This window comes from Dromiciops gliroides, chromosome 1 (genome assembly GCF_019393635.1).
Source record: "Dromiciops gliroides isolate mDroGli1 chromosome 1, mDroGli1.pri, whole genome shotgun sequence".
NCBI classification, from domain to species: Eukaryota; Metazoa; Chordata; class Mammalia; order Microbiotheria; family Microbiotheriidae; genus Dromiciops; species Dromiciops gliroides.
In genome coordinates, this window is record NC_057861.1 from 42,932,700 (window position 1) to 42,948,784 (window position 16,085).

Sequence of the window (16,085 nt, forward strand, 5' to 3'; positions counted from 1 at the left end):
TCTGTGCTGATGATTCTCAAGTTTTATCTATCGCTAATCTCTCTGCTGATCTTCGACCTCACATCTTCAACTGCCTTTTAGACATCTCAGACTGGTTGTCCAGCAGACTTCTTAGGGTAAACATGGCCCAAACAGATCTCATTATTTCTTACATCTAGACCCTCCACCTTCCTATTTTCCCTGTTACTGCTGAGGGAACACTATCCTCTCAGTCCCTCAGACTCACAACCCAGGAGTTATCCTGGACTCCTCAGTCTCTTTCACCTCCCATATCCAAGCTGTTGCCAAGGCCTATTGATTTCACCTCTGCAGAATCTCTCCAATATGCCCCCTTTTCTCCTCTGACACTGCCACTTCTCTAGTGTAGGCAGCCATCACTTCATGCCAAGAGCCTGCAGGTGGGTCTGCCTGCCTCAGGTCTCTCCCCGCTCCAATCCATCCTCCATTCAGCCCTAAAGTGATTTTCCTAAAATTCAGGTTTGCTCATGTCACCCTCACCCTGACATCCCACCTCACCCAAATTAAACTCCAGTGGCTCCTTATTACTCCTGGGAGCAAATACAAAATACTCTGTTTAGCACTCAAAGTCTTTTATAACCTGGCCCCTCCTACCTTTCTAATCTTCTTACATCTTACTCCTTGACATTCTTTTCTATCCAGTGATACTGGCCTCCTGGTTGTACCACAGATGAGACTCTCCGTCTCTCAGCTCTGGGCATTCTCTCTGGCTGTCACCCAAGCCTGGGACACTCTTCCTCCTCTGCTCTGACTACTGACCTCCCTGGCTTCCTTTAAGTCCCAGCTAAAATCTCACCTCCTACAGGAGGGCTTTCCCAAACCTTCTTAATTCCAGGGCCTTCTTTCTGTTAATGATTTCCTATTTATCCTGCATAGAGCTTGTCTGTGCATTTGTCTCCTCCATTAGATTGTGCTTCTTGAGAGTAGGTACCATCTTTTACCTTTTTTTGGTATCCAGTGCTTAGCAGAATGCTTGGCCTATAGGAGTGACTTAAATGTTTATTGACTAACTGCAACTTAAAATCTTGCGCCATTGCCTGGAGGGACACCAGGCAGCTCAGTGACTTGTCTGTACTCGTAAAGCTGGGCCGCTTGTGGCTGAAGTGGGGCTGGAAGCCAAGTTTTCCTGACTTAGAGGCTAGATTTCTTTTCACGCTACTACCCAATCTCTAGGATAAAGTGTAGAATCATTAGCTTGGTGTCAGTTAATCCACAAACATTTTTAAATGACTTAAGCAGGGCCAGGTTGCAGGTCTTGGAGATGCAGAGATAAAAGGAAAGAGTGAATCCCCTCAGGGAGCTTTCTTTCTACCCTAGGAGTCAGCTGAGGTTTTCCCAAGTTTGTTTGAAATTGATTCCCGGGTCTTCTGCCCTCATACAACTTCCTGCCGTTCCTTTGTGCAGGCTGCCTTGCGTGCCCGGGACGTTCTCTCCGCAGTGTGCCTTTTGGGTCCCCTAGCTCCCTTTAGGGCTCAGCTCAGGTGCCACCTCCTTCAGAAAACTTTCCCTCCTTTGTTCCATCTTTGTTAGTACTCCCTCCCACTTCTCATTCTGCATACAGCCTGCATTTACTTGTCGGTGAAAGTGAATGTGGGAGCTCCTTGAGGGCAGGGACTGCTTCATTTCCCCCTTTGGCTCCCTGGTGCCTGGTACCGTATACTTAGTAGTAGGGGCAGAGTAAATGTGGAACCGAGTTGCATGGGGTCACAGTCCTCAGGTGACTTTGTAAATGACAATGAATGATATTTATGTAAAAAAGTGTTTGCTTCATAGTCTATAAAATAAAGAGTCCTTATTTTAATTCCTTTTAATTTAAATTTCTCTGAACTTATTTTAATTTCAGTAGTCACTTAATGCTTATTGTAGAAATTTCTTTAAATCCAGAGTATTTTATTACAGTATGTATATTCATGCATACACACATGCATGTATGTGTATATATGTGTGTATATACACACAAATATACATGCATACATGTATGCATAGGAAAGAGTCCTGAGGTGATAATTTTAACACTGGCTTTTTTCTTTTTTCTTCTGCTCATATTTGTTATAGTGGAAGATGAAGAGGAGACAATTGAAGAGCAAGAGGCAAATGAAGGAAATATAGACCATCAAACAGAACTCTCTAATTTAGCCAAAGAAGGTAGATTAGAATTTCATATCTTAGTTTTACAGTAGTTTAACTTTTAAATCCTATCTATAAGTATTCTTCCTTATATTTAGAATGTTTTCTGTTGGCTTTTTCCTTTATATATGTAACATTTTTATTTGACCTTGTATTTACCCTTGAATGATTTTACAGACTAGCTATTTTAAATAATAGAATCTCTAAGTTTGATTTTGGTTGTTTGTGATTCTTCACTGATGTAAGTAGCATATTTAGAATTAGCTATCTTTTAGTACTTTTACAAAATACTTATTTAATTAACATTTTTGAAATAAGTACTTATAGTAGTTGGGGCAGCTAGGTGGCACAGTGGATAGTGTGCCAGGTTTGGAGTCAGATAGACTGCTCTTCCTGTGTTCAAATCTGGTCTCAGACACTAGCAGTGTGACCCTGGGTAGGTCACTTCACCCTGTTTGCCTCAGTTTCCTCACCTGTCAAATGAGCTGGAGGAAATGCAAACCATTCTAATATCTCTGCCAAGAAAACCCCAAATGAGCTCACCGAGAGTTGGACACTTTAACAAATGACTGAACGACAACATTTAAGAGTAGTTAGAGGATAGCTGTACTATAATAAACACAGAAATTGGTAGCCATTTTAATGTTACTTATTCAGAAGCTTTTGTTTCAGAATTTCAGTTTTATCATGATTCTTATTTTATTCCAGATTCTTATCTCATGTTATAAAGACAGATAGCATTGTAATTATAGTGCTTGGTACAGCAGGCAACCAAATTAATTTAATTCAGTAAACAAATGCATAAGTTCCTTAATTAATTGCAAAAGTAGGGTCGGAGGGAAGGGAACAGGCATTAAGTGCCTTATTTTGCCCATAAATATGTTGGCTTTTCTTTACTGATTTGATTAATTCTTATTAACATTTTTTCTGTTCAGTGAAAATACTCTTCCTTGAAAAAAAATTTGTATGACAATTTGTTCCTTAATTTCTTCCAGCTGAATTGCCCTTAATTGACCTGGTGAAGTTATATGAAGGTGCCTTTATGCCAAGTTTTCAGTGGCCGCAGCCTAAGCCTGAGAGTGAAGAGACCAGCGAAGAAGAAGGTAGGTTTTTATTGGGCTTTAAGCATCAGGGTTTCTACAGTGATTCAATTTGAACATTTGGTTTATCCTACTGAATTCTCTTTTCCTTTGGTGTGATAGAGGAACATGGGAAAGAAACCATTAATGACACCTTTTGAATGAATGGTATTTAATCATCTTGATTTTACTCTTTTTTAGAGCAAAACATTTTATACCCAGATCTGAAGAACACTTAAATAGGTAGTTTGCGGATTTGTTTTGGCTTTATTGGACATAGACTTTTCCTCTCTACATTTATGCCGTGCCATGTTTGCTGTGAACGTTGGTTAATTTATTTTGTCTTTATCTGTATTGGATGGACTAGGAGTCCGCAGAGATCTCACTCGAATGTCTCTTTGTGTTATGGAGGGTGAGTGCTGGCTCTCTCAGCTATGCCCTCACAGGTTCTGTCAAGCTGGCAGTGTTTTTGAGTACAGTGTTGGCAAGTGACTGAACCCTTTCTGTGGGAAGCCAAGAATGGAGAGGCCCATTATTACCAGGAGGCTACACTCCAGGTGATGTGTTCTTTGGCTGTGACAGCTGAGGAAACAGACACTAGGGTCAGCCTTGTGCACCCTGTTCTTCACTTTCATAATGATGGTGTTGGGATGATAGAAAAGGGGACAGAGGATACTAAGAACAGTGTCTAATGACTGCTGAGCTAACATGCATTCCAAAAACCAGCCCCATCACTTTGGGTAGTCTCTCACAAAATGAAAGCAGGAGGTAAAAGGCAGAACGTCTCACAGGTTCTCTGTGAAGAAGAGAACAAAGTTGTCACTTAATTTGGTTTCCTCCTATGCCCAAGGGTGGTAGATGGCCTTCTTGCCTTTTCTGATTTATCATGTCTGCCTCACTTCCTTTATCATGCTTTGCCCTCGGGTTGATCAGCTACTATTAAATCCCTCAACTCCTTGTCTTATCCCAGTCACACTTTGCCAAACCTCCAACTCTGAGTTGTCCCCATTATTCCATCTTTTTTTTTTTTTTTGCGGGGTAGTGGGGGTTAAGTAACTTGCCCAGGGTCACACAGCTAGTAAGTGTCAAGTGTCTGAGGCCAGATTTGAACTCAGGTACTCTTGAATGCAGGGCTGGTGCTTTATCCACTGTGCCACCTAGCTGCCCCCCTATTCCATCTTTCTTGTTCCTATTTGTATGCATTTATATTATCCTGGAGATCATTAGGTATCCACTCTACTTGTTTTTGTGGTAGATTGGTATTATATAACGTTAACTAGATTCTCCTCCTTGCATGGCAATTCTACCCTGAGTGACTCTCTGTTAGGCTTTTCATAGTAGCTCTTCCTGGAGTCTGGAACAAGAAAGATGGAATGGGGGGCAGCTAGGTGGCACAGTGGATAAAGCACCAGCCCTTCATACCTTCAGCCCTGGTCACAGTGGCTGGCACATAGCGGGGACTTAGCACATACTTTCTGATAGGGCTGGGATATGGTTCCTTTCATTCTTTCTTTGTCTTAGTCAGGCTGGCTTGTTACCTGCTCCCTCCACACCTTTGCACATTGACTTGGTGTTTCACTCAGGTACATTTCCACTCCTTTAGTATAATAGAGACTCTTGAGGTCAAGGGCTGCTTTTTTTGGGTTTTTGTATCCCTAGCATGTAACAGTGCCTTGTGCCTAATAGGAGCTTAACGTTTGTGGAATTGAATTGAATAATAGCTAACATTTATATAGTGCTTTAAAATATATAAACCACTTTACAAATATTATATGATTTTATCCTAACAGCCTTAGGAGAGATTTACTATTATTATCATTGCTCCCATTTTACAGATGAGGAAACAGTCAGGCAGAGGTTAAGTGATTGGCCCAGGGTTACACCACCTGCAGATTTAAACTCGGGTCTTCCAGACTCCAGGTGCAGTACTCTTATTGATTGCACCTCCTTGTTGTTCAGTCATGTCTGTCTCTTGAAGTTTTTTGTTTTTTTCCCCCAGGGCAATGAGGGTTGAGTGACTTGCCCAAGGTCGAACAGCTAGTAAGTGTCAAGTGTCTGAGGTCAAATTTGAACTCAGGTCCTCTTGGACCCAGGGCCAGTGCTTTATCCACTGCGTCATCTAGTTGCACCCTCATGTCTGACTCTTAATGACCTTGTGACTCTTCATGACCCTGTGGACCATACTGTCCATGAAGTTTTCTTCGCAAATATATTAGAGTGATTTGCCATTTCTTTCCCCAGTAGATTAAGGCAAAAAGAGATTAAATGACTTGACCAGGGTCACATAGCTAGTAAGAGTTTTAGGTCAATTTTTTTGGGGGGGGCGGGGGAATGGGGGTTAAGTGACTTGCCCTGGGTTACACAGCTAGCAAGTGTCAAGTGTCTGAGACCGGATTTGAACTCAGGTCCTCCTGAATCCAGGGCCAGTGCTTTATCCACTGTGCCACCTAGCTGCCCCCTTTAGGTCAATTTTGAACTCAGTTCTTCTTCACTCCAGGCCCAACACTTTAACCACTGAGCCACCTAGCTGTCTGTAAAATGAGCCACTTGGTTATATTATCTTGCAGTACTCATGAGCATAAGAACAAAAACAATTATGAAGAAAATTGATTTATATTCTAGCATGTTTTGCAGAGCATGAAGTAGGAAATTCCACAAAAAACTTGACCAGATTCTCCAAACAAAAATCAACATAAACTTGGATATTTTGTAACTTATAAATGGAAAGATGGGCACAGGGGAAGATACTTAAAAAATATATTGGAAAATATGGTTTAGGATTGAGAAATGAAAAGGCCAGTAGACTGCTCAGAAGCTTTACACCTCTATCCCATGAATACTTTTTTCCTAAAGAGATTTGAAAGAAGTGAGATGTGGGAAGCACTGAATAACATCCTAAAGCACTAAATTTATTATTATCTTACACAATAAAAAACTAGATATTGATGTAGCAACCATATCAATTCAATTTAAGAAAACATTAAGTATGTATTTTTATGCCAGGTCCTGTGCCAAGTTGGTAGGGATAAAAAAAGGGGGGGGAGGGGCGACCAAAGATAGATTCTGCCCTCAAGGAGTTTACAAACTAAGGAAGGAGATGACATACAAACATATATAAAGCAAAATATATACAGGATAAATAGGAAATGTTTCCTGAAATATTGACTTGTCACCTTCTCATGTCAATCAGCTTCCTTGGCTCACTGTTATCCCCAGGATCAAATATAAAATCCTTTGTTTGGCTGTGTTAAGTGCTGGAGATACAAAAAGAGGCAAAAGATAAGTTCCTTCCCTCAAGTAGCTCACAACACTTAGCATAGTGCCTGCCACATAGTAGACCCTTAGTAAGTGTTTATTAAATGAAAGAATGAATCTAAGGGGGGGAGACAACGTGCAAATAAATATATAGAAAGCAAACTCTGTACAGGTTAAATAGGGAGTACTTAACAGAGGAAAGGCACTGGAATTAAGAAGGATTAGGGAAGGATTCCCGTAGAACTGGGGATTTTAGTTGGGACTTGTTTGTTCTTTGTTCTTGGAGAAGACCATGACAGATGTTATGACTTGCAATGAATTGGATTTAAGTGAGGGAGGGCTGTGCAAGGTCACCAACCTCACTTTCTCCTCCCGAGCTGTGTGCTTCTAGTGGCAAGATGGCTGGAGAAGGCCTCCGATTTATTTATTCATTCATTCATTCATTCATTCATTCATTCATTCATTCATTCATCCATTCATTTATTTATTTATTCATTTATTTATTTATCTATATCTATCTATCTATCCATCTATCTATTTATTTATTAATTCATTCACTTATTTATTTATTTATCTATCTATCTATTTATTTATTCATTTATTGATTTATTGGCAGGGCAATGGGGGTTAAGTGACTTGCCCAGAGTCACACAGCTATTAAGTGTCAAGTGTCTGAGGCCGGATTTGAACTCAGGTCCTCCTGAATCCAGGGCCAGTGCTTTATCCACTGCACCACCTAGCTGCCCCCTCGGATTTTTTTTTTAAAGGCAATTGGGGTTAAGTGACTTGTCCAGGATCATGTAGCTAGTAAGTGTCTGAGGCCGCATTTGAACTCAGGTCCTCCCAGTTTCAGGGCCAGTGCTCTATTCATTGTGCCACCTAGCTGCCCCAGTTGGAAAGAGATGAGAGCAGAGGAGGGAGAGGGTTCTAGGCATGAGGGAAAGCTAGAGAGAATGTCCAGATTCTCTAGGTGGTCTTTTTCATGAAACAGGAGGCAGGTGTCACTGGATCAAGTACTTGTCACAGAGTAAGATGTAAGAAGCCTGGAAAGAGGTAAGAAGAGGCCAGGTTATAAAGGGCTTTGAATGCCAAACAGTATTTTGTATTTGCTCCTGGAGGCAATAGGGTACAGCTGGAGTTTTATTGACTGGGGGTGTCTGGCATGATCAGGCTTGCCTTTTAGCAAGATCACTTTAGTGGCAAAATGGAGGATAGATTGGCCAGACTCCCAACAGCAGGCTTTTAGAATAATTTAGGCTTGAAGTAATGAGGACCTCCCCAGAGTGGTGTCAATGTTAGGAGAGAGTAGAGAGACATATTTGAAAGATGTTGCAGAGGTGAAATTAACAGGCTATGGCACCATATTAGATATGTGAGGTGAAATATAGGGAAGTATCCAGATTAACTTCTAGGTTGCCAGTCTGAAGGATTGGAAGAATGATGTTCTCTCTACAGTAATAGGGAAGATAGGAAGAGGGTGGGGTGTATAATGTGTGAAAAGTGTGAGAGGCATGATTTCTGGGTAATTAATCATTTTATTAATTATGGCTAGCTAGAAGGCAGCCAGGTGGCACAGTGGATAGAGGACCTGAGTTCAAATCCTACCTCAGACACTTACTAACTGTGTGACCCTGGGCAAGTCGCTTAACCCCAATTGCCTTAAAACATAGTCGTCCTGATATTTATCTTGCCACTGGACCCAGATGACTGGAGGAGAGAGTGAGGTTGGTGACCTTGCACAGCTCTACTTCACTTAAATCCAGTTCATTGTAAGTCATGACATCCCCCTGATGTCATGGTCCTCTTCCAGAATGAAGGACAAACAAAAACAATAATTATGGCTAGCAAATAATAAAATGATGGTCATTTGACTTTCTTGTAAAACAAAGATGAATCATGAGGACCTCTTAATGCTTTTGTGTGTCATCCTTGTGCAGGGGCCATGCTAATCTTCTCTGTATCGTTCCAGTTTTAGTATATGTGCTGCTGAAGCGAGCACCTCTTAATGCTTTTGGAAGAGTAGGTATTCCCAGCTGGTGGCAATCAACTCTGATTGGTTAACAATTAATGAGAAAATGAATATTATAATGAGAGGTAGACCTAGGCTAAGAAGGGGCTGGTATGTGTCTTTGAATATGTTACTGTTACTCCCAGAACATCCCCAGCCTGGGGCAATCTAGACAAAGAAGTCTCTCCCTCCCCTTCCCCCCAAAGCCCATCTGAATAGAACACAGTGTGCCAGATCTTTTTGTAAAGATTCTTTTTGTAAAGTTTTCTAATTGGCTGGTGTAACAATTCCACCTAGATAAGATGGTCTAGGTGGAATAAGTTTTTGAGCAAGGTCAGCAATGTCTTTCAAAAACTGGTTGTATAACCTATAGGTTTTTATTTCTGAACGAGGAAATAAAGAGGAAAAAGATCTTAATCTCAATGAAGAATTGGTTATTAATATAAGAGAGAAATAATTATTTCTCTCATTTCCATATTTGATTCTGTTGAGACACAGTCTCCTTAATGAATCACTAACTGATATGACAAACACTTCATCAAGGGTTTCTAACTATGTGGCTTATTGAGGGGCAACAGTGCAAGGGGAAAAGCAAAGAGATTGATTGAAACATTGACAAAATTAAAGGGGGCAGCCCCCATTGGTAAGTAGATCTTTTAGATAAAAGATGCATAGGGAAAAGTAAATAGTAAAAAAAAAATTATCCATTTAAGGCTCAGAAGTCTCATATAGCTATGTGGTACCTGGGATACCATCTGATGCAGTTCTCTGGTCTGGGTATATCTCAGAGTAGTTTCCAGTTGACTTGCTTCTTTGGTTCAGATCCCATGTAGAGACCCCCTTCTCTGCTAAAAATCTCTTTCAGAATTGGTCTTAACACAATTTAAAATTTACTTTGCCAACAAGCAGGTCAGTTAGTGAGAGGCAGCTCAAACCTTGTGTCTTTACTATTAGAAAATCAAATTTGGAACCTTTTAGACCAGAGAATTTACATTTTAGGTTGTTCAGTTGTCATGTTGATATGTATATAAGAAACTGAAATACAAACCGAAAATTAGAATCCAATTTTTATACTTGCCATTGTTCATTCCCCTATTAGAAGGATAAGATTCTGCTAAGGAACTAATAACAGGACACTTTTTATTAGAAGATGGATTCTAATGAATTCTCTCAAAAGTTGTCCTATTAATTGCAATTTTAACAAAAGATGTTGAGATGGAATGTATTAATATATATATATATATATATTTTTTTTTTGGTGAGGCAATTGGGGTTAAGTGACTTGCCCAGGGTCACACAGCTAGTTAAGTGTTAAGTGTCTGAGGCTGGCTTTGAACTCAGGTCCTCCTGAATCCAGGGCCAGTGCTCTATCCACTGCGCCACCTAGCTGCCCCAGAATGTATTAATATTTAATTTAAGAATAGTATTAATTAAATAAGTTGTTTATAATAAAACATTTTCAATTTTTAGCCATGTTCAAATGAATAAACCCTAGTAAAAGTAGATCTCTTTTTTTTTTTTGGTGAGGCAATTGGGGTTAAGTGACTTGCCCAGGGTCACACAGCTAGTAAGTGTCTGAGGCCGGATTTGAACTCAGGTACTCCTGAATCCAGGGCCGGTGCTTATCCACTGTGCCATCTAGCTGCCCCCAGTAGATCTCTTTTTAAGTGGATGTCTCTTTAAGGCATTTATAAGATAAACCACAAGCCAGTCTTCTTCTGAGGTAACTGTGCTGATATTCTTTCCATTAACACAGAACTGAGACAATTAGAATATTAACTTCACTAAATAGCAGAATTATATCCTGGTTTCATAAGCCTTTACTTTATTGCACCATACCATTGTGAGAAATTGAAGGACCTTATCTTACACAGGAACATGTAATTAGTAACAGATGACAAGGTTAAATACTTATTTACTTAGTTGTTCAGAGTATAGAAAATACTAAAATTCTAGGCTAGTAGCTCAAATCTAATAACAGTATCTCAATCTAGTAGCTCAGATCTACTCCAGTATTAGCCTAAAAGATCTAATATTATGTTCATATTGATCACCTAACATGATTATAGAAATTTGCCATGAAAGAAGAAGAGGGATATAGCTATATTGTAAGGGAAAATGTTTCCATACCTTGATGTCAATTACAGACAAAAGTTATACAGTTCATTGCATTGAGCTGGGTTTAAAGTCAGCAGATGGTATATTTTCCACTCAAGAGGAAATATCATGCTGGGGAAACTGAGTCTGGTGATTCCTATCTCAGTCCATGCCAAGAGTCATTTTCCCAACCTTTCTTATGAGTACTCCACTTGCAGTTCACTGTTATCAACCCCATAGGGTTGCTGACATCATGGATCATTGACTTAATATCACTCCTTGATGATCATACCTGGAGTCACACTCAGAAAAATATTATTAGTTACAGTCCCATAAGGTCTTAAATAGCAGGTTCCAATAATCACAGCTTTGGGTGACTTCAGTTATTAATAATCACATCTTTGATAACATCATTGACCATAGTCTCATATTGGTAACAGTAAGAGATTCATCATTTTTTTTTTTTAAGTGAGGCAATTGGGGGTTAAGTGACTTGCCCAGGGTCACACAGCTAGTAAGTGTTAAGTGTCTGAGGTCGGATTTGAACTCAGGTACTCCTGACTCCAGGGCCGGTGCTCTATCCACTGCGCCACCTAGCTGCCCCATAGAGATTCATCATTAAAAAAAATCACAACTTATCTTGCCTTAGAGAGATTTGCTATGAGAAGGAGTAGGGACATCAATACTGGTCCTAAAGGCCTACACAACTATAAGTAACTTAACATATGGAGCTATGTGGACAAATTTCTTGAATGAAAAAATGAATTAAAAGAGTCCAACCCTAGCCTTCCCAAGGTAATCTTCCTACCTTATTCTCAGGGACAGCTTATTCACTAGCCTTAGATCTATGATGTCACTCCCATTGAGCTACTGACTGTTGATTTTTTCTTAAAATGCTCATTGAAGGTTGCCTCAGTGACACAACAAATGCAAGGATGAAACTCAGAAAGAATATTCAGGGTCTCAAAAAAAGGTTTCACCTCAAATAGTAAAGCCTCACTAATCACAGTAGGACCGGTCATTCTTGTTATCAGTACCATTAAATTATTTGCATTAAATTAGCTTACAAATAAAATTTATCAGGCCTTCTAAAAATCACACAAAAGATTTTTATTTAAACATTCCTTTCTAAAAGTATTTTTCTGTCTCGGAAACAGCTTAAAATTTATCCTATTGTAAAAATATAATGACTAAACCTTCATGAAGTAAATTAGTTGGAAACCTCTAGACTGACAGATATTGCTTATTCAACTCTTAAAGCAAAAATAAATTTTTAAAATTGGAATTTTAAACTAAGTTGGTGTAAAATGACTTAATTATCATAAAGCAATCCTAAAATTACCATAAAAAAATAAATTCCTAATTACCACTCCCTTTCTAGTCAAAAGGTACTTGCAATGGGGAGGAGATTCAGTTTTCTAAGTGAAGCAGTACCAAAAGTATACCCAATTAAATTAGCCTTATTGTAATAATCCCTAATAATTTAACCAATATTCTTACAATTTTCATAAGTGAAAGCCAAATAATTTTAGGTGAAACTTTCCTTTTAAATATAGGAAAACCTGAAGTTTATAATTTCTTAAATTATAATATTTTAGAATATCATACCATGTGGTCAGCGGGGCTGATAAAATAACCTAACAGTTTTCACACCCATTTTTTTCTTTCTTTCTTACAACAGTATGCTTCATGATCTAACATCCAGATTATAAGAGAAATTGCTTTTCTAACACGGTTTACCAAATTTCACAATGTAAGAAAAGGGTTTTGGGGAAATATAATTAGTTGTGTTTTGGACACTGAGTTTAACATGTCTCTTCGACATCCAGTTTGAAGGCAGTTGGAGATAGTAATATTGGAGGGCAGCAGAGAGGTTGAGGTTCAGTAAGTAGATTTGAAAATCATCAGCATAAAGATGGTAATTAAATCTAGGAGAGCATCAGAATTATTTGTTTCTGTATAGTGAGATCATCAATTATTTAGAGCAAAGATCAGTATCAACATCAAATTAGAAGTCTAAAGATGAGAAGCATATCCTTATTTGAAAAAAGTTTTACCTTGACTTTAAAAATGAACTGTCGGGGTGGCTAGGTGGTGCAGTGGATGGAGCGCTGGCCCTGGAGTCAGGAGTACCTGAGTTCAGATCCAGCCTCAGACACTTAACACTTACTAGCTGTGTGACCCTGGGCAAGTCACTTAACCCCAATTGCCTCACTAAAAAAAAAAAAAAAAAAAAAGAACTGTCAATGTTGGAAAATGATCATTGAAAAAAAGCCGAGGGGCAGCTAGGTGGCACAGTGGATAGAGCACCAGCCCTGGAGTCAGGAGGACCTGAGTTCAAATCTAGCCTCAGACACTTAACACTTACTAGCTGTGTGACCCTGGGCAAGTCACTTAACCCCAGTTGCCTCACTTAAAAAAAAAAAAGCCGAAATATGGACCTTAATTGTCACCATTTCCTGTAGATATTGAACTGAGGTAAAAGGATTGCCATAACCTGGATGCCAAAAGAGCTCTGAAATTGCCTTGGTCGGTACACTCCTGATCTTTCCAGAAAGAGAAAGAGGTCAGCCAAAGGCAGTACTTGTTTGGAATATAAACAATGTGGAGTAGGGTGTTGGAAGATTAGAAACTACATTCCCTTAAAAATAGTGAAAAGCAGGGGCAGCTAGGTGGCGCAGTGGATAGAGCACCAGCCCTGGAGTCAGGAGGACCTGAGTTCAAATTCGACCTTAGACACTTAACACTTACTAGCTGTATGACCCTAGGCAAGTCACTTAACCCCAATTGCCTCACCAAAAAACAAACAAACAAACAAACAAACAAATAGTGAAAAGCAATAGAACATGAAAGTAAATTGATGGAAAGCTTGCAGTGAGACTCAAGTGATTCAAGACATTATAAGTTTGTGTGCAGAAAAACTGGCAGGACAAAAGAAAACAGGGATAAGATGGAACAGTATTGTTTTTGTTTTTTTGTTTTTTGTGGGGCAGTGAGGGTTAAGTGCTGTGCCCAGGGTCACACAGCTAGTAAGTGTTAAGTGTCTGAGGTCGGATTTGAACTCAGGTCCTCCTGAATCCAGGGCCGGTGCTTTATCCACTGTGCCACCTAGCTGCCCCCGGAACAGTATTAATTAAAACTTTTTTCATCATTAGTGAAGCCAGAGGAATCATTACATCATCAGAGGAGCCACCATATTTGGACTCTAACATGTTAGTCTTGGACATGCTATACTGCTTAATCAGACCAAATGTATACAGAAGTAATTCAGACAGAATCTTGAAAGCATTAAGTGATCTTTTTTTGTTTGGTTTTTTTTTGGGGGGGTGGGGCAGTGAAGGTTTAGTGACTTGTCTAGGGTCACACAGCTAGTAAGTGTCAAGTGTCTGAGTCTGGATTTGAACTCAGGTCCTCCTGAATCCAGGGCTTGTGCTTTATCCATTGTGCCACCTAGTTGCCCCCTAAGTGATCTCTTTACAAAATTAATTCAGGAAGAGATGACACTAGAATAGAAAAAGAAATATACAGTATTACTTTCCTCAAAAGGCAGTCACAAGATCATCAATGACTGTTCACTCATTCCTAGTTTCTCATCTTTAAGAAATCTTGTTATGAATGATTTGTATATAAATTGAGGAATTTCTTGGTGCACATATCAGAAGAGACAGGAAAGCTTTCGCAACTAATTTTCTAGAACAGGTCAAGTATTTGTCTGAGAAGTGTAGTGAATACGAGATCCTATTGTGATTATTTAAAATTTTTTTGATTAATTCCATTTTGACAGTTTTATTTGAAGATTTATCCCTCCTCTTTTTCTCCACAGAGAACCATTTTGTAACAGTGAATAAAAAATAGAGAGAAAAGCACAATTCATCATAACCGGGGTGGTCTCCCACCTCTGAATAGAAATGAGAAAATTGCATTTTTCCTCTCTGTGACTAAACTTCATCATTATAATTGTTTTATTGTTGGTAACAAAAACCGGAGTCAGAACAGATAATAATAGTAATATTGTTGTTGTTTAGTTGTTTTTGGTAATGTTTCACTCTTTATGACCTCATTTGGGATTTTCTTGGCAAAGATACTGGAGCGATTTGCCATTTCCTTCTCTAGGTCGTTTTACAAGTGAGGAAACTGAGGCCAACAGGATGAAGTGACTTACCCAGGGTCACACAGCTAGTAAGTGTCTTGAGGCTGGATTTGAACTCATGAAGATGAGTCTTCCTGACTCCACGCCGAGCACTCTATCCACTGTACCACCCAGTTGCCCAGTAGGGATGTTAGCCAAGTTTATATAGTGCTTTAAGATTACAAAGTATTTTGCATATATTTTCAAAAGAGCAAAGGTAATCTTTAAAGTCTTTCCTCCAGAGGACTATCTCACATGTATGGCAAATAGCTAACGTAAAACTGTTCACAAACCTTTTGATCAGTAACTTGAGTTGAAGCAAAAAACAGGGATATTTGTACCTGCCAAAGATACTCAACTCAGTTATGGAGGATGTCTTATGTAAGGCCTGAATGAATCCTTGTTGGTGGGTAGGTCCTTTTCTCCCATTAGAAGGAGATTCTTTTAAAAAAGTGAATAATAAACTTAACACTGAAGTAATAAAATTTCCTCTTTTTGCCCACTTCTGAATTTCTTTAGTTTTTGCCCCTATTTAATTGATATTTTTTCATTGCTATCATTTTCCTAATAGAAGTCTTCCCTTACAGCAAACAAGTATATTTAGGCAAAATAAATTAATACATCTACTTTGGGTGAAAATGTATATTATCACATGCCTCTGGTCAATCATAGATCTTTGTCAAGAATCAGCAAGTTTACACCAACAATCTTTTGAAGTCACATTTGGTCACTGCAGATCAGAATGTGAGCTCTTCCCAAAGTTGCTATTTGCTGATGATATTGTGTTGGTTGCACTAAGTTCCCATTATGTGATAGAATCTCTTCAGTGAGATCTGTGATTAATCAAAAGAGATGTATCTGGTAGTCCATATAGGAAAACACTAAATAAATAAAATGCCTGTTGCACTATTATGACATGAAAATTGAGTTTGTGCATCAATGCACTTCTTGGATAGAAACTGGAAATGGCTCAGTGAGTTGGATGTATAATTGAATAGGAATAAGAGGGATAGGCTGGATAGCATTTGAGAAGGTAAAGGTATGCATTGACTTTGGCAGCTAGAACCTTTTTTTTTGGGGGGGGGGTAATTGGGGTTAAGTGACTTTCCCAGGTCTAGTAAGTGTCTCAGGCCAGATTTGAATTCAGGTCCTCCTGAGTCAGGGCCAGTGCTCTCTCCATTGTGCTACCCAGCTGCCCTGAACCTGCTTCTTAGAACAAAGGCTCATCTCATATTTATTGCTATTTTTCCTAAAAAGTGAATTAACTGAATCTCATCCTCTTTATATGGTCTGGCCAGGGCAGAGGACAGAACAGCTCCTAACTCTTGCCAGCTGTGTCTTTCTCCCCACACCTCACTGGTGTGTTCTTTTT

At 39.2% G+C, this 16,085-nt stretch overlaps 1 protein-coding gene and 1 non-coding gene across 6 annotated transcripts in view; one reads left to right on the forward strand and one right to left on the reverse strand.

Moving 5' to 3' along the window:
- The window catches only part of EP400 (E1A binding protein p400), a 136,768-nt gene that overhangs the window by 60,029 nt on the left and 60,654 nt on the right, over positions 1-16,085 (forward strand). For all 5 annotated transcript variants that reach the window (XM_043984269.1, XM_043984283.1, XM_043984293.1 and 2 more), the window contains 2 exons: positions 2,074-2,163; positions 3,141-3,248. In XM_043984269.1, coding sequence (XP_043840204.1) covers positions 2,074-2,163; positions 3,141-3,248 — 198 coding nt within the window. The remainder of the gene's footprint in view (positions 1-2,073; positions 2,164-3,140; positions 3,249-16,085) is intronic.
- On the reverse strand, positions 8,372-8,478 carry LOC122737517. Its single transcript, XR_006354350.1, has one exon. It is a non-coding gene; the product is annotated as a U6 spliceosomal RNA (small nuclear RNA).